The sequence below is a fragment of the Ochotona princeps genome, chromosome 15 (genome assembly GCF_030435755.1).
Source record: "Ochotona princeps isolate mOchPri1 chromosome 15, mOchPri1.hap1, whole genome shotgun sequence".
Classification (NCBI taxonomy): domain Eukaryota; kingdom Metazoa; phylum Chordata; class Mammalia; order Lagomorpha; family Ochotonidae; genus Ochotona; species Ochotona princeps.
The window spans coordinates 1,609,566-1,634,507 of NC_080846.1; the positions used below are offsets into that span (position 1 = coordinate 1,609,566).

At 57.4% G+C, this 24,942-nt stretch overlaps 1 protein-coding gene across 2 annotated transcripts in view; it reads right to left on the reverse strand.

The window, feature by feature from the left end:
- The window catches only part of TBC1D22A (TBC1 domain family member 22A), a 260,405-nt gene that overhangs the window by 150,614 nt on the left and 84,849 nt on the right, over nt 1–24,942 (reverse strand). For both annotated transcript variants that reach the window (XM_058673258.1, XM_058673257.1), the window contains 4 exons: nt 23,354–23,424; nt 15,656–15,784; nt 12,869–12,931; nt 430–544 (listed from right to left, as the gene is read on the reverse strand). In XM_058673258.1, coding sequence (XP_058529241.1) covers nt 430–544; nt 12,869–12,931; nt 15,656–15,784; nt 23,354–23,424 — 378 coding nt within the window. The remainder of the gene's footprint in view (nt 1–429; nt 545–12,868; nt 12,932–15,655; nt 15,785–23,353; nt 23,425–24,942) is intronic.

The following is a 24,942-nucleotide window of genomic DNA, read 5'->3' on the forward strand; positions in this document are numbered from 1 at the left end:
TCCAGCTCCCTGCCAATGACCTGGGAGAGCAGCGGAGCATGGCCCAAGTGAGCAAGCACTACCTTCCATGTGGGACACCCGGAAGAAGCTGTCGGCTGCTGGTTTGGGGCCTGGCACATCCCTAGGTATTTTGGCCATCCTGCAGGAAACCACAGGATGCACCATCTCTCCCTCTATATATAATGCTTTCAAATAAATAATACATCTTATTAAAGAGACTCCAGTGGAAGTACCATGTCCAACGTGCTGTTATGTGTTACTACTGAGTATGACCTCACCGGCTGAGCATCTGGGTCTAAGGTACTTTTTTCATTGAGAAATGATTGTTCTCTATTAGTACTTACCAACACTGGTAAGAACGCACACGGTCAGGAAGCTGAGCACAGTGCCTGTCCACACCTGTGAGAGACACCACAGGTCTGCACTTACCTAGGTACCCACAGATGAAGACCACGAAGAAAGGGGTGACGAGGTCGTTGATGCCTTGCACGTAGCCACTGGCAGGGTGACGGATTGCCCATATAAACAAGATCCTTTCAAAAATCTGAAAGAAAATTGAAGAGGTGTTGATGCAAAAGAGCAAGTCAATGGAGGCGGACACACGGAGACGCCCCACCTGCCGGAGGCGGACACACGGAGACGCCCCACCTGCCGCAGGCGGACACACGGAGACGCCCCACCTGCCGCGGAGGCGGACACACGGAGACGTCCCACCTGCCGGAGGCGGACACACGGAGACGTCCCACCTGCCGTGGAGGTGGACACACTCGCTCTCCCGCCACGCCATGGCTGCCAAGTCAACACACACAGAGACGCCCCACGTGCCGCGCAGTCTCTGCCCGATGGGGGCCCTGTAGAAAGCTCACGGAAAACACAAGTAAAGCCGCGCATTTCTGCTTGCATAACATATGAAAAATGCACGTTGTTTAAAAAGACACATGGAGGCCACGCGGTAGCCTAGTGGCTAAGTCCTCACCCATATGAGCCCCAGTCTAATCCTAGCAGCCCCGCTTCCCATCCAGCTCCCTGCCTGTGGCCTGGGAAAGCAGTCAAGGACGGCCTAAGCCTTGGACCCTGCACCTGCATGGGAGACCAGGAAGAGGCTCTGCACCCCTGGGTTCAGACCGGCGCAGCTCCGGCCCTGGCGGCCACTTGGGGAATGAATCATCGGACGGAAGATCTTCCTCTCTGTCTCTTCTCCTCTCTGCATATCTGACTTTGCAATAAAAATAAATAAATCTTTTTTAAAAAAAGATACATGGATTTCAAGCTTATCTGAAAAAGTAAACTCCTAGTTCTATTTTCCAAATACTTCTTGAAGTACCCCCTGTGTCTCTCCTACCCCTAAGTACCGACCTCCCACCCAAGCTGGCTCCAGCGACGCACACGTGCCGGGGTCACAACAGTGCCTTACTAGAGTTGGGCCCCGGCCGGGAGGCCGCAGGCAGAGGACCCAACTCCCGTCCCACAGAAAGAGAGTACGTGTGACAGCGCTGCTTTAGGCTGCAGAATGCCAGGGTGCAGTGAATCATTCACACAGATGAGAAAATGGAGGCACAAAGAAGGAATGTGCCCGCCTGTGCCACCCGGCCTGACACAGAGCACCCACCCGGCCTGCCTGTGTCACACGACCTGGCAGAGAGCACCCACCCGGCCTGCCTGTGCCACCCGGCCTGACACAGAGCACCCACCCGGCATGCCTGTGCCACCCGGCCTGACACAGAGCACCCACCCGGCCTGCCTGTGCCACCCGGCCTGACACAGAGCACCCACCCGGCCTGCCTGTGTCACACGACCTGGCAGAGAGCACCCACCCGGCATGCCTGTGTCACACGACCTGGCAGAGAGCACCCACCCGGCATGCCTGTGCCACCCGGCCTGACACAGAGCACCCACCCGGCCTGCCTGTGCCACACGGCCTGACACAGAGCACCCACCCGGCCTGCCTGTGTCACACGACCTGGCAGAGAGCACCCACCCGGCCTGCCTGTGCCACACGGCCTGACACAGAGCACCCACCCGGCCTGCCTGTGTCACACAACCTGACAGAGAGCACCCACCCGGCCTGCCTGTGCCACACGGCCTGACACAGAGCACCCACCCAGCCTGCCTGTGTCACACAACCTGACAGAGAGCACCCACCCGGCCTGCCTGTGCCACCCGGCCTGACACAGAGCACCCACCCGGCCTGCCTGTGTCACACAACCTGACAGAGAGCACCCACCCGGCCTGCCTGTGCCACACGGCCTGACACAGAGCACCCACCCAGCCTGCCTGTGTCACACAACCTGACAGAGAGCACCCACCCGGCCTGCCTGTGCCACCCGGCCTGACACAGAGCACCCACCCGGCCTGCCTGTGCCACACGGCATGGCAGAGAGCACCCACCCGGCCTGCCTGTGCCACACGGCCTGACACAGAGCACCCACCCGGCCTGCCTGTGTCACACAACCTGACAGAGAGCACCCACCCGGCCTGCCTGTGCCACACGGCCTGACACAGAGCACCCACCCAGCCTGCCTGTGTCACACAACCTGACAGAGAGCACCCACCCGGCCTGCCTGTGCCACCCGGCCTGACACAGAGCACCCACCCGGCCTGCCTGTGCCACACGGCCTGGCAGAGAGCACCCACCCGGCCTGCCTGTGCCACACGGCCTGACACAGAGCACCCACCCGGCATGCCTGTGCCACCCGGCCTGACACAGAGCACCCACCCGGCCTGCCTGTGCCACACGGCCTGACAGAGAGCACCCACCCGGCCCGCCTGTGCCACACGACCTGACACAGAGCACCCCACCCGGCCCGCCTGTGCCACCCGGCCTGACACAGACACCCCACCCGGCCCTCCTGTGCCACCCGGCCTGACAGAGAACACCCACCCGGCCTGCCTGTGCCACACGGCCTGACAGAGAGCACCCACCCGGCCTGCCTGTGCCACACGGCCTGACACAGAGCACCCACCCGGCCCGCCTGTGCCACACGGACTGACACAGAGCACCCACCCGGCCTGCCTGTGCCACCTGGCCTGACAGAGAGCACCCACCCGGCCTGCCTGTGCCACCCGGCCTGACAGAGAGCACCCACCCGGCCCTCCTGTGCCACACGGCCTGACACAGAGCACCCACCCGGCCTGCCTGTGCCACACGGCCTGACAGAGAGCACCCACCCGGCCTGCCTGTGCCACCCGGCCTGACACAGAGCACCCACCCAGCCTGCCTGTGCCACACGGACTGACACAGAGCACCCACCCGGCATGCCTGTGTCACACGACCTGGCAGAGAGCACCCACCCGGCCTGCCTGTGCCACACGGCCTGACAGAGAGCACCCACCCGGCCTGCCTATGCCACACGGCCTGACAGAGAGCACCCACCCGGCCTGCCTGTGCCACACGGCCTGACAGAGAGCACCCACCCGGCCTGCCTGTGCCACACGGCCTGACAGAGAGCACCCCACCCGGCCTGCCTGTGCCACACGGCCTGACAGAGAGCACCCCACCCGGGCTGTGTGTCTCCAACTGGGTGGTTCAACATTCTGCAGCCTTCACCACTGCCCAGCTCCAGGCTGGAACAGTTGGCATGTGAGTCACCAAGGAAGGGGCCAGGAAGCACAGACCATGCTCTCCTGGTGGGCATGGGCCTGACAGTGCACACCTACATTGGTTCCTGAGTGCGTGGATGTGTGTGTGTGAAACGAGGGCTGGACATGCGTGCCCCATGTGCAACTGAGCCCCACTCAGAGGGCACGAGATGCACGCACAGCCTGAAGGCTCTTCACACATCTGAACACAGCTCTCCTTTGAGTAGCTGAAGCAGCACAGAGAGCCCAGAGGAGGGGACAACAGTGTGTGGGCCCCCAGAGGAGGGGACAACAGTGTGTCTGGGCCCCCAGAGGAGGGGACAACAGTGTGTGTGGGCCCCCAGAGGAGGGGACAACAGTGTGTGTGGGCCTCCAGGCCTCCACACCTCCAGAGAGCCCAGGGACCATCCAAGGAGGCTGGCACAGGCTCTGGTCCAGCTCCCATGGGAAGCACAGCCTCTGTCTGCCAACTTCTCTAAACTGGACCTGCCAAGACCTGATCCCACAGCGGTGCCAGCCCAGGCAGCACCACATGCCAGTGGCCTCGGCAGCAGAGGAAGGAGGGGCAACTACCAGGCAGGAAGCAAACCGCTGGCGACACTTCCCAAGGCAGTGCCGCTCCAGAGGTGCAGTGGCCTGGCATTCGTTCTCGCCCTCACGGCCATGCCACAGTGAGGGGCCTCTGCCGGGCAAGGAGGCACGTGGAGACAGTGGGCACGGGTGCCCTAGAGGGGACTCAGAATTCAGATGCCGTTCTGGAAAGCCACCTGTCAGCTCAAGTTCCCTCAGCTCACCTCTACTTCATCTCTCGATAACCTGGAAATCATATTTCTAAGACTTCAATCCCAGGAACATGTAAATAAACGTACAGGTAGCATCAGCAGGAAACATGGAAGGTCTGACGAGGAATGCGGCGGGCGCACCAAAGGGGAGGCCATCGTGGCCACTACCAGGCCAGTGTGCCGGCCACCACGGCCTGAGGCATCCCTAGAGAACCATGGAGAGTGCAAAGCCCACGTGTAGCCACCCCCAGACAGGCACCCCAGCTTTCCTGATAAGGACACGAATCCCCACTGTAACACTCCAAATGGTCCCCCTCTCTACGTCCTGGGCGGCTGGGGATGCTGCTAAAATTCAGGATGCACCAGTCCCAAGGGCAACCGGACTGGTGCATCCAGGAACCTGGCCTTGCTCCAAGGCCCCATCACCAGGGGTCCTTTCTCATCCACTCTTGTCCCCACCCCAGAAACCTGACCTGTCCCTCCCTTTCCCTGACCCCGTCCCTCTTGACCTTTTCCTTTCCCACGCCAGACCCCTGCCCGGTTGCTCCCTCTCCCACACTGGCCACACTGCAACAGGGCAGCCGGGCTCTGGACATAGCTTACATCTCGCGTCCAGTGAGTCCCGGAGGAGCGGTCAGTGCGAGGCTCTCAGTCCTGCACGGTGGATGGAGGGGACTTGCAAGCAGGACCCTGGCTCTCCTGCTGTGCTGACAGTTGAGCCCTCCACTTCCTCCGCTCTCCATGCGTGGGCACTGGCGGAGACCTGGGCCGTCAGTGCAGTCTGGCCAGACAGCGCTGTGCATGTGTGGGACTGCTCCTTGTACCACGTGACATCCCAGAGCAGGCTGCTCAGACACCCTTCAGGAACTCTGGGGTCCCCACTTGTGTAAGGGGAAAGGGAAGACAGAGCAAATGGGGAGGGAAGACAGGCAAGAGGGGCTGTGATGGAAGGCAGCTGTGTTCAAGAGCGGAGCGGAAGGGGCGCCTCCCCCATACTGAGAGGAGCGCATCCTGCAGAGACCACGGGACACAGGTTACCACACATACATCACAGACCACGGGACACGGACCACCACACCCGGGGCCACTACCCAGACCACACATACGTCACAGACCACAGGACACGGATCACCACACCCGGGGCCACTACCCAGACCACACATACATCACAGACCACGGGACACGGATCACCACACCCGGGGCCACTACCCAGACCACACATTCATCACATGGATCACTACACACAGGTCACATACAGACAGACCACACATATATCACAGATACCAAACACAGACAAACTACACTTGCCACACACACATCACACACAGACTATACACTCACAGATCACAGAGAAACCACACACAAACACATGGATCACCAGACCACACACGGGCCACACGTATCACACACACAGACCACACATATATCACAGAGACCATATGAATCACACACCGAGAGCCTAAACAGGGTGCAACTGGCAAGCGCCTAGCAGATGACCGAGACAGGACGGCCTCGCGATATGGACACCATGGGCTGTGCACAGAGGCTCTGACAACAAGCACTTGCGGGGCAGATGTAGCGGTGGGTGCTGCAGACACCATGGGCAGGTCCTTCTCTGTCGGGCTGGGAGCTGACTTCAGCAGTGGGGACCTGAACCCCACCCTCCACAGCAGCTTGTCTTCAGCACCAATAACTTAGCTGGGTCGGAGTCAGGGTCAAGGCCGGGTTGGGGTCAGGGTTAGCTAGCTCCCACTGCCAACCCGAAGGCAAGTCAAAAGATAAACACTGCAGTTCACTCATCCAACCTTAGAACCCTGTGCACCAGGGCAACACACCAACTGAAAACCTGGAAGGCTCCTTCTGAAGCCTCCCCAGCCTTGAGGCCCACTCAGACAGGCTCTCAGCCAGGCCCGGACAGACCCCTGACCCTGACCCAGTATTAGCACGGATCCGGGCAGCTCCTCTGGCCCTGTCCCACTGTCAGCAGGGTCCAGGCAGCTCCTCTGGCCCTGTCCCACTGTCAGCAGGGGCCTGGGGGGTCCAGGCAGCTCCTCCGGCCCTGTCCCACTGTCAGCAGGGGTCCAGGTGACTCCTCCGGCCCTGTCCCACTGTCAGCACGGGTCCAGGCAGCTCCTCTGGCCCTGTCCCACTGTCAGCAGGGGTCCAGGTGACTCCTCCGGCCCTGTCCCACTGTCAGCACGGGTCCAGGCAGCTCCTCTGGCCCTGTCCCACTGTCAGCACGGGTCCAGGCAGCTCCTCTGGCCCTGTCCCACTGTCAGCAGGGGTCCAGGTGACTCCTCCGGCCCTGTCCCACTGTCAGCAGGGGTCCAGGCAGCTCCTCTGGCCCTGTCCCACTGTCAGCAGGGGTCCAGGCAGCTCCTCTGGCCCTGTCCCACTGTCAGCAGGGGTGCAGGTGACTCCTCTGACCCTGTCCCACTGTCAGCAGGGGTCCAGGCAGCTCCTCTGGCCCTGTCCCACTGTCAGCAGGGGTCCAGGTGACTCCTCCGGCCCTGTCCCACTGTCAGCACGGGTCCAGGCAGCTCCTCTGGCCCTGTGCCACTGTCAGCAGGGGTCCAGGCAGCTCCTCTGGCCCTGTCCCACTGTCAGCAGGGGTGCAGGTGACTCCTCTGACCCTGTCCCACTGTCAGCAGGGGTCCAGGCAGCTCCTCTGGCCCTGTCCCACTGTCAGCAGGGGTCCAGGTGACTCCTCTGACCCTGTCCCACTGTCAGCAGGGGTCCAGGAGGCTCCTCTGGCCCTGTCCCACTGTCAGCAGGGGTCCAGGTGACTCCTCCGGCCCTGTCCCATTGTCAGCAGGGGTCCAGGCAGCTCCTCTGGTCCTGTCCCACTGTCAGCAGGGGCCTGGGCGACTCCTCTGGCCCTGTCCCACTGTCAGCAGGGGTCCAGGTGACTCCTCTGACCCTGTCCCACTGTCAGCAGGGGCCTGGGCGACTCCTCTGGCCCTGTGCCACTGTCAGCACGGGTCCAGGTGACTCCTCTGACCCTGTCCCACTGTCAGCAGGGTCCAGGCAGCTCCTCTGGCCCTGTGCCACTGTCAGCAGGGGTCCAGGTGACTCCTCTGGCCCGGATCCTGGGGTGCTGCATACCAGCATACGGGGGTCCAAGGAGCACTGAGAAAACCCACAGCTGACCTGTGACCGTGCTCATGAAGACTCAGAAAATCCGAGTTCAGATGCCTGGAAAGGCCTCAATGCAGCCACAGGCCCAGAGGACAGTCGTGGAGGCCAGTTCCAGGAGGAACCATGGAACGCGCAACCTGTGGGGAACACCTGTGGGGTTTTCAGCCTGAAACCCCAGGAGAACAGCCAGCTCAGAGAGGAGTGATTCACAGCTCTCGTCCCGGCAGTGTGAGCCCATGAACACCTCCCTCAGCAGGAATTACAACATCTGATAAATGAAACCAAGATAGAGGGTGACAACAAGTGTGGAACGCGGATTAAAATGCAACCATCTATCAACTCACCTCCTGACTATATGTTTATAGTGTAATTAATATCTAAAATTCTAAAAGAAGCAGTAATAGCACATCCGGTACATCCACTACTCATCCCACCCTTGGTGCTAACGTCAGGCGTCGTGGAGACAGACAGGCAGGGGCTGCACGATGTTTATAACTAACAACAAACCCTAAAGCCAGCATTTCAAACGAATCATAGCACCACTGCTGCAAACACAACACTCAGCGAGCGGAGTGCCAAAAACCAAGCCAGGTCAGAAGGCACGTTCCAACCGGAGGACGGCGCTGACCTCCCGGGCCTGAGCCCTCGGCACACGACCACGGCAGAGGAGTTCAGAAAGGCACAGCTGCACAATGCTAGGAAATCGAGTAATAAAATTCACCTCGATGATAAAAAGGCAAAAATATTTTATCTTAGATGATAGTAAAGAGGAAAAAGAACTGCTAAACCTCAAATTTATACACGAGCAAAGTCCTTTCTGTAACATACAATAGAGAATAAATATCTTAGGACATGGAGCTCAAAAGTTTGTCTTTAGGGGACCCAGTGCAACAGCCTAGTGGCTAAATTCTCGCCTTGCATAGTCGGCTTCCCATATGAGCACCAGTTCACATTCCAGCTGCCCCACTTCCCATCCAGCTCTCTGCTTGTGGCCTGGGAAATCGGTAAAGGACGGCCCAAAGCCTTGGGACCCTGCACCCGTGTGGGAGACCTGGAGGAGGCTCCTGGCTCCTGACTTTGGATCATCTCAGCTCCGGCCACTGCAGCCACTTGGGGAGTGAACCAGCAGATGAAGATCTTTCTGTCTCTCTTTCTGTAAATCTGCCTTTCCAAGAAATATAACCAAAAAAAAAAAAAAATTGTCTTTAAAGTAGGCAAGTGACCAGGACGCGTGCCTTCCTGCTTACACTCAACACACTTTTATTTACCCGTGAGGCCAAACGACAGCGACTACCACTGCCGCCTCACTCCCTAGATCCCCAAGGGCTGGGCCAGGGTCAGGGCCAAGAGCTCAGTCACGGCGTCCTCTGTGACAGGAACCCAATGACCGGAGCCATCGCCGCTGCCCCCAGGACTAGCCAGGGAGCTGGGGTCAGGAGGCAGGGCATGTCGCCGTCCCGCAGCAACACTAAAATGACGAGGCACACTCTGAGGGTCTGGGAAAAGCCGGAACCGCAACCTCAGCCTTCACTGCCAAAAGCGGCCGTGTTTAAATCCTTATCTCCGCTGCCCCTGCACCCGTTGGCCTTAGCTTTTCTTTCCGCTTCTCCAGCCCTCTTTCTGCCAGCCTTCTTCCCGCCCGTTATCCTTCCCCCCCTCCTGTCTTTCTCCATGGTCCCAGTCTTCTACAATGGCTACTTTTATATCATTCTCCACCAATCACTTCTCCCCGTGGGTCCACTTGGCGCTACGTGATAGGCCAGTAGCAATGACATAATCGCAGCGAGGGCATTAGCCTATCCCTGTGACTTCCTGTTTACCTGCTGGCGAGAGCAACTCTGCCTCCTGGCCCTGGGCCAGCCGCCATCTTGCGACGGCCCCTCCTATTCCGGCTTTCCTATTCTGGGGAGCAGCTTCAGCACCCCGCTCCCCACAAGGGCACCCTGAAGTGAGCCCTGGGCCCCTGCGCTGCTGGGTGAAATGTCCACTCCTACGTCAATATTCCAGTGTAATACTTCAGCCAGTAAAATAAAACCAAAAAGAAAAATATGCTTATAGAACAGAAACAAAAATCATCATTATTCACAAATTACATGATTAACTTCTTAGAACCTCACATAAATCTTAACAAACTATTAGAATTATAAAAGAAGTTAGTAAGTTTGCCAAATACAAGATCAATTTAGGAAAGTTAATTGTATTTCCATACGTGGACATTTAAAAAACGATGAAATTCAACACTGGAAAGATGGCATTTATAAAAACGTATCTATGAATGAATTTAGTGAGTTGTACCAGACATTTAAGGAAAAAAGAGTATTTAAAAACAAAGATCAGAAAAACTAAACAAATGTTAAACAAAACAGCATTTGTCTCTAAGCTAAGCAAAAGGTTCAACCTAATATCCGAAATTTCATGAAGCAAAACAAGTGACTGATATTTAACCCACGGCAGGGGCTGCTGGGGCACAGCAGGTGGAGCCCCACCAGCAACAGGGTGACCCACATGAACACGTGGCTTTGAGTCCCAAAGGTGCCACGTCGATCCAGCCCCCCTGTTGACGCAGCTGGGAGAGCAGCAGGTGAGAGTCCCGCACCCACGTGGGAGGCCCAGATGGCGTGCCGGGCTCCTGGTTGCAGTCCCACCCAGTTCTCATCACTTCAACCAGAGCAAGCCAGTGTTGGAAGGCCTCTTTCTCCGTCCCTCCCTCTCTCTGTAACTCTGGGAGTCAGGGGATGACGTGGGGGGGCCCGACACGTGACAGGAGATGGGAGAGTGACGGGGGGGGGCAGGGACAGAGGCCGAGCAGAGGCAAGATCAGAAGCCCCAAAGGAAAGAAGGAAGAAGCCACACACATGGGGAATCTGAGAGACGCTCAGGAGCCCACACAGCCCATACAGCCACACACAGAGAACGTCCATGACTATGACCAGGACCTCAAACCACACCCGGACGGATCCTGGCACTAAGTGAGACCCCTCAGGGGAACTAGGGGAAGACTTCTCGGAAGCAAGGAGATTGGAAAAGGTGCCTCCAGACACAAGAGTCTCCATCATAAAGGAAGACTGCAGAACTGGCTTGGCTAACATCTAAGACTTCTCAGACTCCACGCTGAGTGTGGCAGTGCCCATGGCCCACGCTGAGTGCCTGTACCCAGCCCTGACCGCGGCCTGCAGGCGCAGAGCCTGGGAAGGACAGTGTGGGGGACCGGCATTGCATCCCCAGCCCTGCCTCTGTCCCTGGCCACCGCAGGCATTTGAGGGGACCCAGGATGATTCCTCTGCTCAAGTTCACAAAAAGCACAGCCAGGAAACCAATTATGAAAAACTTGGGGCCAGCACTGTGGCACGGTGGGTAAAGGCTGCCCCGTAACACCAGTATGCCACGAGGGCACCAGCTCATGGTCCGGTTGCTGTACTTCCAACACAGCTTTCTGCTGCCCGAGAAATGCAATCCAAGTTCAAAAGTCTGGGCTCCTATATCCATGCAGGAGAGCCGGATGAAGGCCCTGGCTCCTGGGTGCAGCCCCACCCAGAGCTGAGTGCTGCAGCCGTCAGGAGAGTGAACCAGAGAACAGAAAGTTAGCATCTCTCTCTCTCTGTCCCTCCCTCTGAAACTCTTATACTCAAAATCAATCTGTAAACCTTTAAATAAAAAACATACACTCTGGGGATAGCAGCCGGCGCCACTGCCACCTGCCTCCTGGGAAGTGCCCACCCCTGAGGGTCACGGAGGATACAATGCAGCGATTCCCAAAACTGAACACACAGCAGCCAGTGCGTCGCGAGCCCGGGCATCACTTCCCAGAGACTCACTGGAGAAGCACGGTGTCTCCCTGGCTTGTGAGACCACCTTAAAATGCAGTGAACAGGGGGGTTTGTGAGACCACTTCGAGACGCAGTGAATGGAGGGGTGTGAGGCCACTTCGAGCTGCAGGCTGATCCAAAATCAGGAGCCAGGAACTTCTCCCGGGTCTCCCACATGGGTGCAGGGTCATAAGGCTTTGGGCTGCCCTCCACTACTTTCCCAGGCCGTGAGCGGGGAGCTGGATGCAAAGTGAGGTAACTGGGACAAGAATCGGGGCTCACATGGGATCTCGGACATGCACAGCGAAGTATTCAGCCACTAGGACATTGTGTGAGCCCCTATGTAGAAAAATCTTAAACTCTGTTCAAAGATATTTCACACAGCCTGAAAGGGGGAAGCTAGCCACGTTCTGACAATAAGGAGTGGATTTCACAAAGATGTCAGTTCTCCTCAACGGATCTACAAAGTCCACGCGATTTAACCACTAGATAAACAGACCTTAAACAAAGTAAGAATTCTTGGTGACGTGTGTCTGAGACCCAAGGAGAGCCAAGGGCAGGATGTCCCAATCCACCGCGAAGAGCAGGGCACGGGAGAACTCTGACCAGCCAAGAGCCCCACGCTGCAGCTCATGCGCAGAGAAGGCCACCTGACCACCAGGACAGTCAGGGAACACAGAGCACTTCTAGGGGACGTGGCTTAGACCCACGGCAAACCAGCAGGCTGGGCGCCAGGCCCCACCTCTCCTCTCACACAGAAACTACAAGCTAAAACACACAAAGCCGGTCTTGGAAGACCATGCTGGCGGACACCCTATCCTGCACGCACAGCACGCTTCTTAGGCACAGTATCCCAGCAATACCCCAACAAAGATGGACAGAAACAACCACATTTGAAGTGAGAACTTGCCCCATCCACAGAGAAGGCGAGAAACAAGCCACTAGCAACAACGTAAACGGATAAAGAACTGGGATCCCCAACACGTGAAGACCAACAGACCAAAGGAAAATGGGCAAAAGACAGGCGTAAGCACGTCCCAGGGGGAGGACCACAGCAGACGTCACGCACGTCCCAGGGGGAGGACCACAGCAGACGTCACGCACGTCCCAGGGGGAGGACCACAGCAGATGCCACGCACGTCCCAGGGGGAGGACCACAGCAGATACCACAAACCAAACATGATGCTTGCACGCACACAGTCACCGTGTGTAATTGCGGAGCAACACTACACAGGGAGGCGGTAAGCACCAGGCCGAGAGGCCACCAGCATCCCTCCCGGAAGCGCCTGGCTCCAGTCCAGCTTCTTCCCGCCACCAGGGTTCATGTTGGTGGCCTCCCCTGGTCAGCACAGTCACGGTTCAAGGCGTGTGTGCTAAGACACATATGTGTCACACAGTTCATCTGCATGTATCAGTATTATAGTTACAGGGCACTCAGAGACCCCTGTCGCTAAGTGTGCCCAACGAGCCAAACTCTCCAGCCCCCACCGGCTTCCGTAGGAATACCAGTCACTCCTACCAAAGACAAGGCCCTGGGCAGCAGCTCAGGGACTCAGCTCTTACCTCGGTCACCTTGGGCTGAAGTATTAGGGCCTCGGGGCTCATGCGAGGGATGTCGATGTGGATCTGCAGGAGAGACACGAGCAGGTCAGAGATGCCAACAGCAGCCCAAGCGCCAGGATCAGAGCAGCAACACCTGGGAGGGCCTGCCTTCTCAGCAGCGAGTCATGATGGCAGGTCAGCTTGCCAGCTCCCCACCAGGCGGCAGCGGCAAGGGAGCAGGCTCGGTGCTACTTAGCAACACCATCCATAGCAATTAACACACATTGATTTTCAGCTCTGACACAGCGAGCAATTCTGGGGCACCGACAGTATACACGTCTCAGCTGCGACAGCTTCTGCCTGGAACACAGACCACATTTCCTCCACTCTACCAAGTCCCTGGGGCTCTAGGACACTTTTCAGAAGAAGCCTCTGGAAGTCCCTGCTGCTGGCAGCTGAGCTCTGCCTGGCCACTTCCTGACGTGAGTGTCACCACTCATCCTGAGCCGACGTGTGAGGTGGGCGCCCCCGCCCTGCACCACCGGCTGCCACCACCTAGCTTATCCAGGATCCAAGGAAGGGAAGACGGTCAGGGACACAAAGGGAAAGTTTCACTCCCATAAAGGCCCAATCTGGAGCCCGGCCGAAGGCAGGAACTTGGAACTGCGGCTGCTTCTCCCATGTGCGTTGCCACCTAGGAACTCGGATCATCTCTTGCCGCTTTCCCGGGCACGTCAGCAGGGAGCTGGAAGATGGGCACATTTTAATGCCAAGAGAAACTTAACGATTCTGTCTCCCTTTGCTCCACAGAGCAGCTGCGGGAGTCTTCTCACTCTGCCACTTGTCAGCACTGGGCCTCGCGTGAATCCCTAAGATCTGGGGCCAAGCTGCCTCGTCTTGAACACGCCCGCTCCACATCCTCCACAGTCCTCGGTGCAGATCACAGATTATGGCCCACGGATAAGTGGAGTGAGCTGACACATGCAGGCATCCATGCCAGGAGTCTCAGGAGACGTGGGGGCCACGGCGCTAAGGACAAGGGACCAACACTGCACCCAGCCTGGCAGGGCCAAAAGCCTCCAGCCGTGCGGGTGAAAGCCCAGGTCTGTGCTGAATGCGGGATTCCTAGGGGCGGGGGAGGCAGTGCGCAGGGAGAAACCCATGCTGCCGTTGTGTGGGCACACATCCTTCTAGCCCAAGCACTGTGAGCCCCTGCAGGCCCACAGTACCCCACCACCATGCCATCGTTACAAGGAGGGGGTACTCCCAGAGCGTGGGTCCTGGGTTCCCCCAGTCAAGCACCAGCAGGGTCTGCAGAAACCCTCAAACAGGGGCTCTGAGTGAACAGGGGGCCCCCTCCTGCTGTCCCTGCAGAGTGGGGAGTGCCAGAGGCGCTTCATGGGCCGGCTCCCCACACCCAGACTGGATTCAGCTCTGCCAATAGCAATGCCAGAAAAGCCAAGGACGTGGCTGGTAGAAGCAATCATGCATGAAAAAACTGCCCAGCCCAGCCCAGCCCCAACTGCTCACCCAAATGAAGCCTCGATTATATTAATGTGGAAATGTTTAGAGAATTTACACTAATCTGAAATCTTCTTATTACCTAGCAGAGTAACTAAATAGAGACGTATGCAACTTGTTCGTAATTAACTTTCCCTTAAGAAATTCATCACAGAACTCAGCTTGGTAAATCCTGCAGACAGATCTGTCATCCTTTGGAAGATGACTCTGAAAACAACATCCCAAGTAAAATGACAAAATACCCCAGGTAGGTGAACATCTCCCTCACCAAAGCCAAGTCCAACGGATGCCTCCAGTTGGCTTCTGGAGGCCTGCAGACAGGCTGGGGGGCAGAGCCGCTGGCCGAGACAGAAGGGCCGGCTCCTGGCCAGGTGGCAGAGTGGAGCAGCCTCTGCCCTGGAGGAGTGGCACACTTCCAGCCCCGCCTTGCCCTGCCTTGCTCCCTCCTCAGCAAGTCCTGGTGCCCAGAGCCTCTGCAGAATCACCCTCCGGGACCCTGGCTGACCCACACAGCCTGTGCCCCTGTGTCTCATGCCATGCTGACAGACAAGTGTGTACGCCCCACGTCTGGGGGAAGCCCGCCCTGCCCAGAAGTGGGATTTGCGAAGGCGAACCGTCAATCTGGCAGGCCTTGGGGAGCGCAGAAGCTGGCTTCCGATGGATAAGACAGCACCAATTAGCAAGCAGCATCCTGAACTTCCCCGTGTTATACAGGGCATGAGAATTACAAAGTCCTCAAAGAGCTTTCTAACAGCAAATTCGGATGCATCGTGAATTGCAAATCAATTTTAAGTATTTTTCCCATTATGCATATCACCTGTCAACTGACTGCTCAAGAATCCATAATAACACCCGTTTTGTGTTACACTAAATACAGAAATGATGAATTGCCTACACCTTGTGCGGTGGACGGGTCTGGGCCCCACGCCTTCATTCACCCCAGTCAAGCTGAGGCACACACATCCACGCACAGCTCAGCCCCAGCTGCGCCGTAGAGCCCAGGGCCACAGCCCACCATCACCCTGGGACCGACGGCAGGCACAGCCGAAGAACCGCAGGTGCCTCCTGAGTAACTCCAACTACAATACCCCGCTTGCCTTTGCAGAAGGAACTAGAGACGAGCAGGGTATCACAATTGCAAGAAGCTTGTCAGTACCTGCTTCGAAATTCGTTCATCAGAAATCAGAATGGAAGAGCCAATCAGGAAAGGCTACACGAAACAGTTCCTCCCACAAAGATTATGCAACTGAAGCCCTGAGGGGCAGGTGCACAGGAGCAGCACCCCACCTGTCTGTAGGTGTCCTGGTGAGCTTCATCATTCCTCGAGTCGTAATAGTGTTCAATGAAAGCAAAATACTCTTGCTGCTTCCTCTGCAGAGTGGCTGGCCTTCGGTCTGCGTTGGCAGGAAGGTAACCCTGGAGGAAGCAAGGAAACACAGGTAGTTATTGCTAAGCAGTCTCCAGGAAGTTGGAGCAGAGAGCTGCCACCTGCAGTGGCCAGGACTCTCCAGTCTGGCTCAGAGGGCAGCGGGAGTGCTGAGGAAAGGAAGGGACACATGGAGGCCAGCTGCTGCACGCTCCCCAGCCCAGCATGCACACAACACAGGCCAGTCACAACACATACACAACACACACAATGCACGCCAGCACCCCGCCCCATACACAACACACACACAACACAGGCCAGCACCCACCCCACACACAACACACACACAACACAGGCCAGCACCACCCCACACACAACACACACACAACACAGGCCAGCACCCACCCCACACACAACACACACACAACACAGGCCAGCACCCACCCCACACACACAACACACACACAACGCACGCCAACACCCCACCCCATACACAACACACACACAACACAGGCCAGCACCCCGCCCCACACACAACACACACAACGCACGCCAACACCCCACTCCATACACAACACACACACAACACAGGCCAGCACCCACCCCACACACAACACACACACAATGCAGGCCAGCCTCACCCGCACATAACACACATACGACACAGGCCAGCACCCCACCCCACACACAACACACACAATACACACAACACAGGCCAGCCACAACACACACATACAACACAGACCAGCCCCAACCCACACACAACACAGGCCAGCACCCCACCCCGCACACAACACACACAATACAGGCCAGCACCCCAGCATGCACACAACACACACAACGCACGCCAGCACCCACCCCATACACAACACACACGCAACACAGGCCAGCACCCCACCCCACACACAACACACACACAACACAGGCCAGCACCCACCCCATACACAACACACACACAACGCAGGCCAGCACCCCACCCCATACACAACACACACACACAACACAGGCCAGAATCCACCCCACACACAACACACAACACAACACAGGCCAGCACCCCACCCCACACACAACACACACAATACACACAACACAGGCCAGCACCACCCCGCACACAACACACACACACACACAAAACACAGGCCAGCACCACCCCACACACAACACACACACACACACACACACACCCTCTCCCTACCCCGCCACGGGCAGGTACAATCCCTTGGTTCTAACACTCCCACTCCACCTTACGCAGCCAACCTCGGAGCTGCTTCCAGTTCCGGTTTTCCACGTTCCTGAACCTACTCTTGCGGGACACAGCATTCACCCTTGTGCACGCCCCTGGGAGCGCAGGCACCAGGGGTGTGTCTCTGAAGGTCCCGCTCAGCATCCTCCAGAGGGGCGCGCCCCCACTGCCCGGCCCCTCTGCCGACGCTCACCACCGTCCGGCTTGCTCGGCTCACAGCTCTGATAGCTCTGCAATCTAGCTACTGCGTGTCTGCGCCCGTGCAGTGTGTGCCCCATGTGGTCCCCCTCTTCAACAGGGTCGCCCGAGCGACTCCCAGGAACCTGCCTGTGGTCCGCCCGTGCACTCACCCCCTCCTGCTCCCCACACCCACCTTTGGCACGCTGTTGGCCGCATTTTTTTGTCCTAACTTCAATGTAGTGGAACCTATTAATCCCATACTATTAGTTCTTTTCATAACAATCTCCTGTAGCCAACATTCCAAAACCATCTAGCCCACCTTAAAACAGTGACCAGAGGGGTGGGCCGTTAAGAGGTCCAGAGCAACACTGAGTCCCATGTGCAGCTGCTGCCTCCAGCTTCCTGCGGGCACGGGCCCTGGGAAGCAGCGCTGAGGACCCAGCAGTCAGGTCACTGCTTCAGACTTTGCCACACCCAGCCCTGGTCACTGTGGGCATCTGGGAGTGAAACAGCCAATGGATACCTTCTCTCCTTGGTTCGCGTTCTGTCTATCTCTCTCTCTCTCTCTTTCTCTCTCTCTCTCTCTCTCTCTCTCGTGCGTGCGCGCATGTGGTCTCAAATCAATAGGTACATATCTCAACATGATAATCCTATTCCCACTGTCACTAGTATTAACTCTCACAGGGGCAGCACCACAGGCTGTCCCACTGTTGTGGTCAATGCCACTGGAACCCAGCCCTATCCACCTGGCTTTCAACTGCCAATGGCTGGATTTTTGGCACCACAGCAACAGCAGAGTGGTCACTGAGAGAGCCTAGACCTGCAGGTTGAGATCTTTAGGGCCCAGACCTTTACGGGGAAAGGCGGTCAGCGCCAGCTCTGAGCTTTAATCTGAAGGCTCCACAGCTGTTACATTTAACCTTTCCCTACATCTCAACAGCTCATTTCCAACTGTTCAGTACACCACCAGAGCGTCCACTACTAGCGTCCAGCCATCTCTAAGGTGACACTCCTGCACGTGAGCTGTCCGTGGAAGGATCCTGCACGGGAACCTGCATTCAGGGGGACCCCATCTTCCATTTTCCCCACAGCATAGTGAAAGCCACGACCAAGCACCTTCCTGTGACTGATCTGGTCAAACTCAGACACGACCAAAGGTTCTGCCCAGGCATCAGGGACGCAGCTCAGAGCCACAGGCTGTGACTCCGGAGTGGGGCTCAGAGGAAGGAGGGCCATCGGGAGCTTGTGTACGCTACGGCACGGGAGGATCAGGGCTCACGTGACCCACACATGGCCAACAGCCACACCCATTACAACGCCCAGCACAAGGGGCCCTCAGTCTCCAGCCTGCCTCGTGAGCCTCTGGGAACCGTGCAACCATCCCTGGTCAAAATGCAGAGGGCACCAAAGCCTGGGCACTCGCCTGGTCACCTCCTGCCCTCCATGAAGCGACAACTTCTCACCTGGCCTGACCACCTACTTCAACAGCACCCGCACCACCAGGTGCACTGCCCCGTACCATCGCCTAAGTCCTTCAAACGCACTTAGAGTCTGCCTCACAGACATAGAACACTGTCCAGATAACAACAGACACTCAGTGTGTCCCTCTTCAATGGAAAAATGAAACCATGAATCCTACCAACGTGACATAACCCACAGGAGGACCCCACCCTGGCCAACCAAAACAGAAGCTGTCCGAGCGAAGTGGTGAGCAGCAGTGTGAGTTAGCAAGCTTGTCTGGGCTTTGTCCGGTTCTGATCAGGGAAGACATGAAAAGAGGGATGTGGGCTGGCCCTGGGCAGTGCCTCAGAGCCTGGCAGACGGTGGCCAGCAGCTGTGGCCAGCAGGGTGGGAAAGGCCTGAGGGTGCTGGGGGGCAGCCTAGCGCCACATCAGTCCACAGGAACGGGTCTCTTAGAAACACTTGGCAAAACTCAGACTTTACCTCAACTTACCAAAACACAAATTCTATAAGGCAAGAGTGTCCTAATTGGAACGCAGGCAATAAAACCCCCACACATACTCCTGACAGTCCCATTCGTAAAGGAAAACACACACACACACACAAGTTGAAGCCTTCTGATAATTAAGCAAGACTGGAAATTATGCAAATGAAAGATATTCAAGTATGCAATGAATTTTAAATGACAGAACTACAGAAAACTTAATTGCTGTATTAGCATGCTATAAAAACACTAATCATAAATGTAAAACAATGCATGCATATACTTCTATCTAAACTGTCCCAGTGACACACAGTCCCTCCCCCTGTGTTCATATGCAAACCCACCTCCATCAGCGCGGAGACGACACAGGGACCTCACTTACCATTTCCAACCATGATGCTCACTAGTGCAAATGCTAACTGTTAATTAGTTTTTGTTCGACGTTTCTGAAATAATTATCAGAAGCAGAGCTGAAGTCATCACTCTCTCAGCACTAACTTCCGAGGCGCTCCGGCCCTTCCTGCAGGACTGGGGCGCAGAAGCGTGCTCTGGAGCCCGAGTGCGTTCTCCCCAGACCATGGAGCCCATCTCTCCTCGTCGCTCAATGGGCTCTACACACATTAGGAGCAATGCTGTCCACACCAGCCCCACGCTCACCACAAGCGGAGGCCGGGCCTTGAAATAAGTACAGCTCTGGCTGTTCGCCCTCCAAACTAGGCAGACAAGGAGTTTTTGCTGTTCTCTGGGCAACTCTCCCCCTTGAGGTCCTGCAAGGACTGTCAACAGCCCGCTCGCTGAGCCCTGGGACAGCATGCTGACAACACCCCGGCCTGGACCTGCTGGCAGAGGCACCTCAAGCCCAGCACGCATGGCTTTTGGGGGATAGCTGCCTTCACAGGCAGAGCCACGAGGCCTCCAGGGACCATGCCCATCGGGTGCCTCCCGCTTGGGCAGTGTCCTCCAACCCCTGGCACCCACAAGCCAGGCTTCCGTGAGCTCCCCAAGTGATGCTGAGGTGAAACCCAAACAGAAGAGCACGTTTGGCCAGGGCTGCAACATGCCCAGTGCCCAGGCTGCCCCAGCCTCAGGGCAGGAGCTCTCTGCCCTCCCGGGATCTGAATGCACTTCTTTCAAATGGGAGCCCAGTCAGCAGGGTCTATGGAAGCTCCCAGCGGGCACAGGAAGTGAGATGACACCCTGGAACTGAGAAGCCAGCCCTCCTGGGGGGTCTCCTCTGCATCCCATAGCCTTGATCTGTAGCTGGGTCTCCCCGCCATCTCCAAACATCCCTGTGACCCAGTGCTTACAAAGGTTGAGAGCAGACACATGAGAGGCACCTGTGGGCCAGAGGGCACAGCAGCACACTGACTTCTCTCCAACCTCAGCTACTGGAAACCGGCTCAGGCAGCGCACCTGGGAGACCAGAAGATCAGAGATGCCCATGCAAGCGACAAGGACAGGAGGGTGAAAAAGGAGGACCTGGTCCTTCTGACCACAACCATGCCTGCCTGGGAGCGTCCCTCCACCCCACGGAGGGCCGTCCACACCCTTCCCCCGGGCGGGGGGTTTCATCCATGCCCCTCGAGGGCCAGATCAAGGAGGCTATATATGCATGTCGCAGCAGGTCAAGATGGACCACTGCTTGGGGCCTGACAAGGGCCCAGAAGCCCTTGTTCCCTGCGGAGTCCCTGCCTCCCCAACTCAGTCTCTGGCACCGGCTTCCCTACCCCGCCTGCCCGATTTCCCCATCCCAAACACAATCCTTCGCCAAGAGCCGACAGGAACCAGCCCAGTTCCTGCTGCATAGGACATCGGTCGGAAGCTAGTGGGTAAACGAGCAACCTGCTTACACTCATGCAGCGCACACTCGGCCCACACAGGCCGCACCAGTGCGTGCGTGACCTCACACGGGGCACCTGCACAAACAAGGACCACACAGGGTCCTGCAGCGCACGCTTGGCCCACACAGGCCGCACCAGTGCGTGCGTGACCTCACACGGGGCACTTGCACAAACAAGCACCACGCAGGGCAGGCCCACCACTGTCCACATCAGCCCTTCCGGTCACAGCAGAGCAATGTGTGGGGGTGGTGACCTGTGCACAGAGCTCCCCCGGCCCCCCATCATGTCCTGCCTGAGCCCGCACAGACGCTCACTCCCAGCTTCGCTCATGCTGCCCTACCCCACTGCCCTCCAGATCTACAACCTCTCACTGGCCTGTCCCAGAGGACCCTGACCCCACGGCTAGGGTGTCATGGTCACCCTAGGGGCGCTGCCTGGCATCCTCCTAAGCTTGTACCACACCGGTACGCCCCTCCCCATGCCCCCAGCCGCCACCTTGGAAGACAGCTTTGCTTAGTGACATTCGTCAATTCCAGCCCAAAGAGGGCCCAGAACTTCCACTTTCTTCTCTGCCCCTTGAGCCTGCACATCCTCCCTCCCCACCTCTACAGCCCCAGATGCAACACTTCCTCTCCTAGGAGACTGACCTGGCCCTCAAGGTGGGCCCACACCACTGGGTTTCCCTCGCTCACACTCATTCCCTGGACAGCCAAAAGCAAGTGCTTGCTCTCGCCTGCCCCGCCCCCGTGCGTCTGCAGCCCTCACCTATTGCCAGCAGGTCAGTTCAGAATGATGGGCAAATGAGGATGTCTCTCAGTGGCAATGCCAGCACCACGGTGACCGTGACACGAGGCCTGAGGTCGGACGTCCAGAGGGAAGAAGGCGGCTGAGCTCCGCCTCCAAGGCAGCCGCACTGGCGTGGCTTCCGGCTGCACCACTGCACACGCACACGGGGCCACGTGTCCTGGAGGGGACGCACTCTGACAGTTCACGCTGCAAGAACTCAGTCGTTCGTAAGAACAGCATTAAGCCCCTCGCCGAGGCCCCCCACTTTCCAGGGTACCCTCAGGGTCCACACCGCCACACAGTCTCTCAGCCCAAGGCCCCGAGAGCTAGGTGTGTCGCTGTGCAGCACCTACCAAGGCAGCAGCACCACCTGCAGACACGGAGCACTACACACCTCACTGGAGCCATCCTGCCTACACACGCACACCCCAACGGGGGAACCATCCAACCTCCCTGCTAATCACCCCAAAAAGCCCAGGACCTGTGTTCGAGGATGTTTGGGAAAATTCACAGACATGCTTAAAATTAAAAAATAAAAACTACAAAGCAAAAATATAAGCAACCACAGCAGGTCTGATTTTAATTGCAAGAGAATATTTAATCAATAAATATTCACCGTTCAGAGCTGCATCCGCATTTAGGATTACAAGGTAGTAAGCTGCAAATTTATTAGACTCATTAGCCAGAGAGAGTTTTTTTTAAATACTGAAAGTCAGACCCAATTTAGAATAAACACTCAGAGTTCCCTATTGACTCGGCTCCAAAAACAATGAAAAGGGGGTAGAGAAGCCATCTGACAGCACTCGGGCCCATCGCCCCCACCAGCCAGGCCTGCGCCCCACGCTGCCCACTCCAACTTGGCCCACAGGCTCCCAGAAAAGTGAGTGTGACAGCAGGGCACAGGGCTCCACCTGCCTCGCAGAAATGAGCCTGTTGGCTGCCACTACACTAACACCAAAGACACACCAGTCAGCCCGCGGCCGTGCCTTCAACACACGGGAACACGGGTCACTGCTTCCACCCCTCAGCTTTGAAATCCTCTTCTGCGCTCAAGCCTTTCCACAGCGTAGGTCTGAGCACAGTGCAAGGAGTTTTTGTTTTAAATAGATCAAAGCAGTGAGGGAGTTGGGCGATGTGCTGGACCTGGCATTGGCGGCTCAGCTCCCGACCCAGCCCCAGCTAATGTAACAGGGAGGAGCGGGAGATGGTACGAGAGCTTGGGTCTCTGACACCCGCGTGGGGGACCCACACAGGCCACCCACTTAGAGTTCCCGGCTTCTGGTAGACCCGGCTCTCCAGACACTGCGGGAAATGCGTCAGCAGGTGCCTGAGCTCCTGTTTTCCCTCTCTCGTTCTGTTTCTCTCTCTCTCGTTCTGCCTTTAAGTACAAGAAAACAAACACACATCTAAAAATAATACAATTAGACAAGAACACAGCTGCCTTGGATTACCGTTTATCCACATTTACTGTCAGCCTTGTCAAACCAAGCTTGAAGCTCAGCACAGCATGGGAAATGCCACTTTAAACAAGAGTCTGTACAGTATATGTGTCCCAAAGCCAGGACAGATGCCTGGGCTAAGGACGGCCCACCCAGGCCCGGGAGAAACAGGTGCAGACACTTACAGAAAGAAGCTTCCAGGTAATGGGGCGAACCTGCTTCGGAATTCCAGACCAGCTCAACTTCCGTAATTCCTCTGTTGACAGAAGGGAGAAAGGAGGAAACGCAGTTTACAAAATGCAAACTTCCCAGTGCTCACACACGGCCCCAGTGCTCACACACGGCCCCAGTGCTCTCACGGCCCCAGTGCTCACACACGGCCCCAGTGCTCACACACGGCCCCAGTGCTCTCACACACGGCCCCAGTGCTCACACGGCCCCAGTGCTCACACACGGCCCCAGTGCTCACACGGCCCCAGTGCTCTCACGGCCCCAGTGCTCACACACGGCCCCAGTGCTCTCACACACGGCCCCAGTGCTCACACACGGCCCCAGTGCTCACACGGCCCCAGTGCTCACACACGGCCCCAGTGCTCACACACGGCCCCAGTGCTCTCACGGCCCCAGTGCTCACACACGGCCCCAGTGCTCACACACGGCCCCAGTGCTCTCACACACGGCCCCAGTGCTCACACGGCCCCAGTGCTCACACACGGCCCCAGTGCTCACACGGCCCCAGTGCTCACACGGCCCCAGTGCTCTCACGGCCCCAGTGCTCACACGGCCCCAGTGCTCTCACGGCCCCAGTGCTCACACGGCCCCAGTGCTCACACACGGCCCCAGTGCTCACACACGGCCCCAGTGCTCACACACGGCCCCAGTGCTCACACACGGCCCCAGTGCTCACACGGCCCCAGTGCTCTCACGGCCCCAGTGCTCACACAGCCCCACTGCTCTAACATGGCCCCCAGGGCTCTAACATGCCCCCAGGGCTCTAACATAGCCCCCCCACTGCTCTAACACGGCCCCCAGGGCTCTAACACGGCCTCAGGGCTCTAACATGCCCCCAGGGCTCTGACACAGCCCCCAGTGTCACCACTGGCAGGAAACCCACACACAGAAACAGAAGGAATCTAAAAGACATCAATGACAGAGAAAAAGCGTGGACACTGCACTCCAACACAGCCGAGCACACCTGCAGAAATTGAGCCTGCGGAAGCCACACGAAGCCAGGCATCCCTCCTCCCCCTCCAGCCACAGGCCCTTCACCCCAGCACGACCTCCCACCTTCACCACATCAATCTCCCTCCCTCTCCCTCACCTCTCTTCTCCCCCTCTTCCCTGTTTGACCCTCAACATTTACTTAAAGCGCCTTCAGGAAGTATTTTTCTCAGTACTGATTTTGTAAGAAATTGTTTCACGCAGCCAAGTTGGCCTTGGCGCTGCGCTAAGTAAGGGTGTGGCCATGTTGGACACACCACGGTCAGCCATAAGCTTCAGGGCAGGCACAGCGAGGTACCAACTCGTTGGCAGACACTCACAGGTGTCAAGAGTCAAGGGCAGCAGAGGAGAGCGGGGGGCGGGCGCACGCAGGGAGGCGGCGGGCCGGACTCCTCTTGGAGTCTGCTCATGCCCCGAGTGACGGGAGAATTTATCTCTCCCTGAAGGGGCAGCAACACTTACCCACCCCCACTGAGACACAAGCAATTTCTTTCTTTTGCATTAGGAATTCACCGTAAGCTTCTCCTAACAGCTTGGAGCTAATGATTAATAC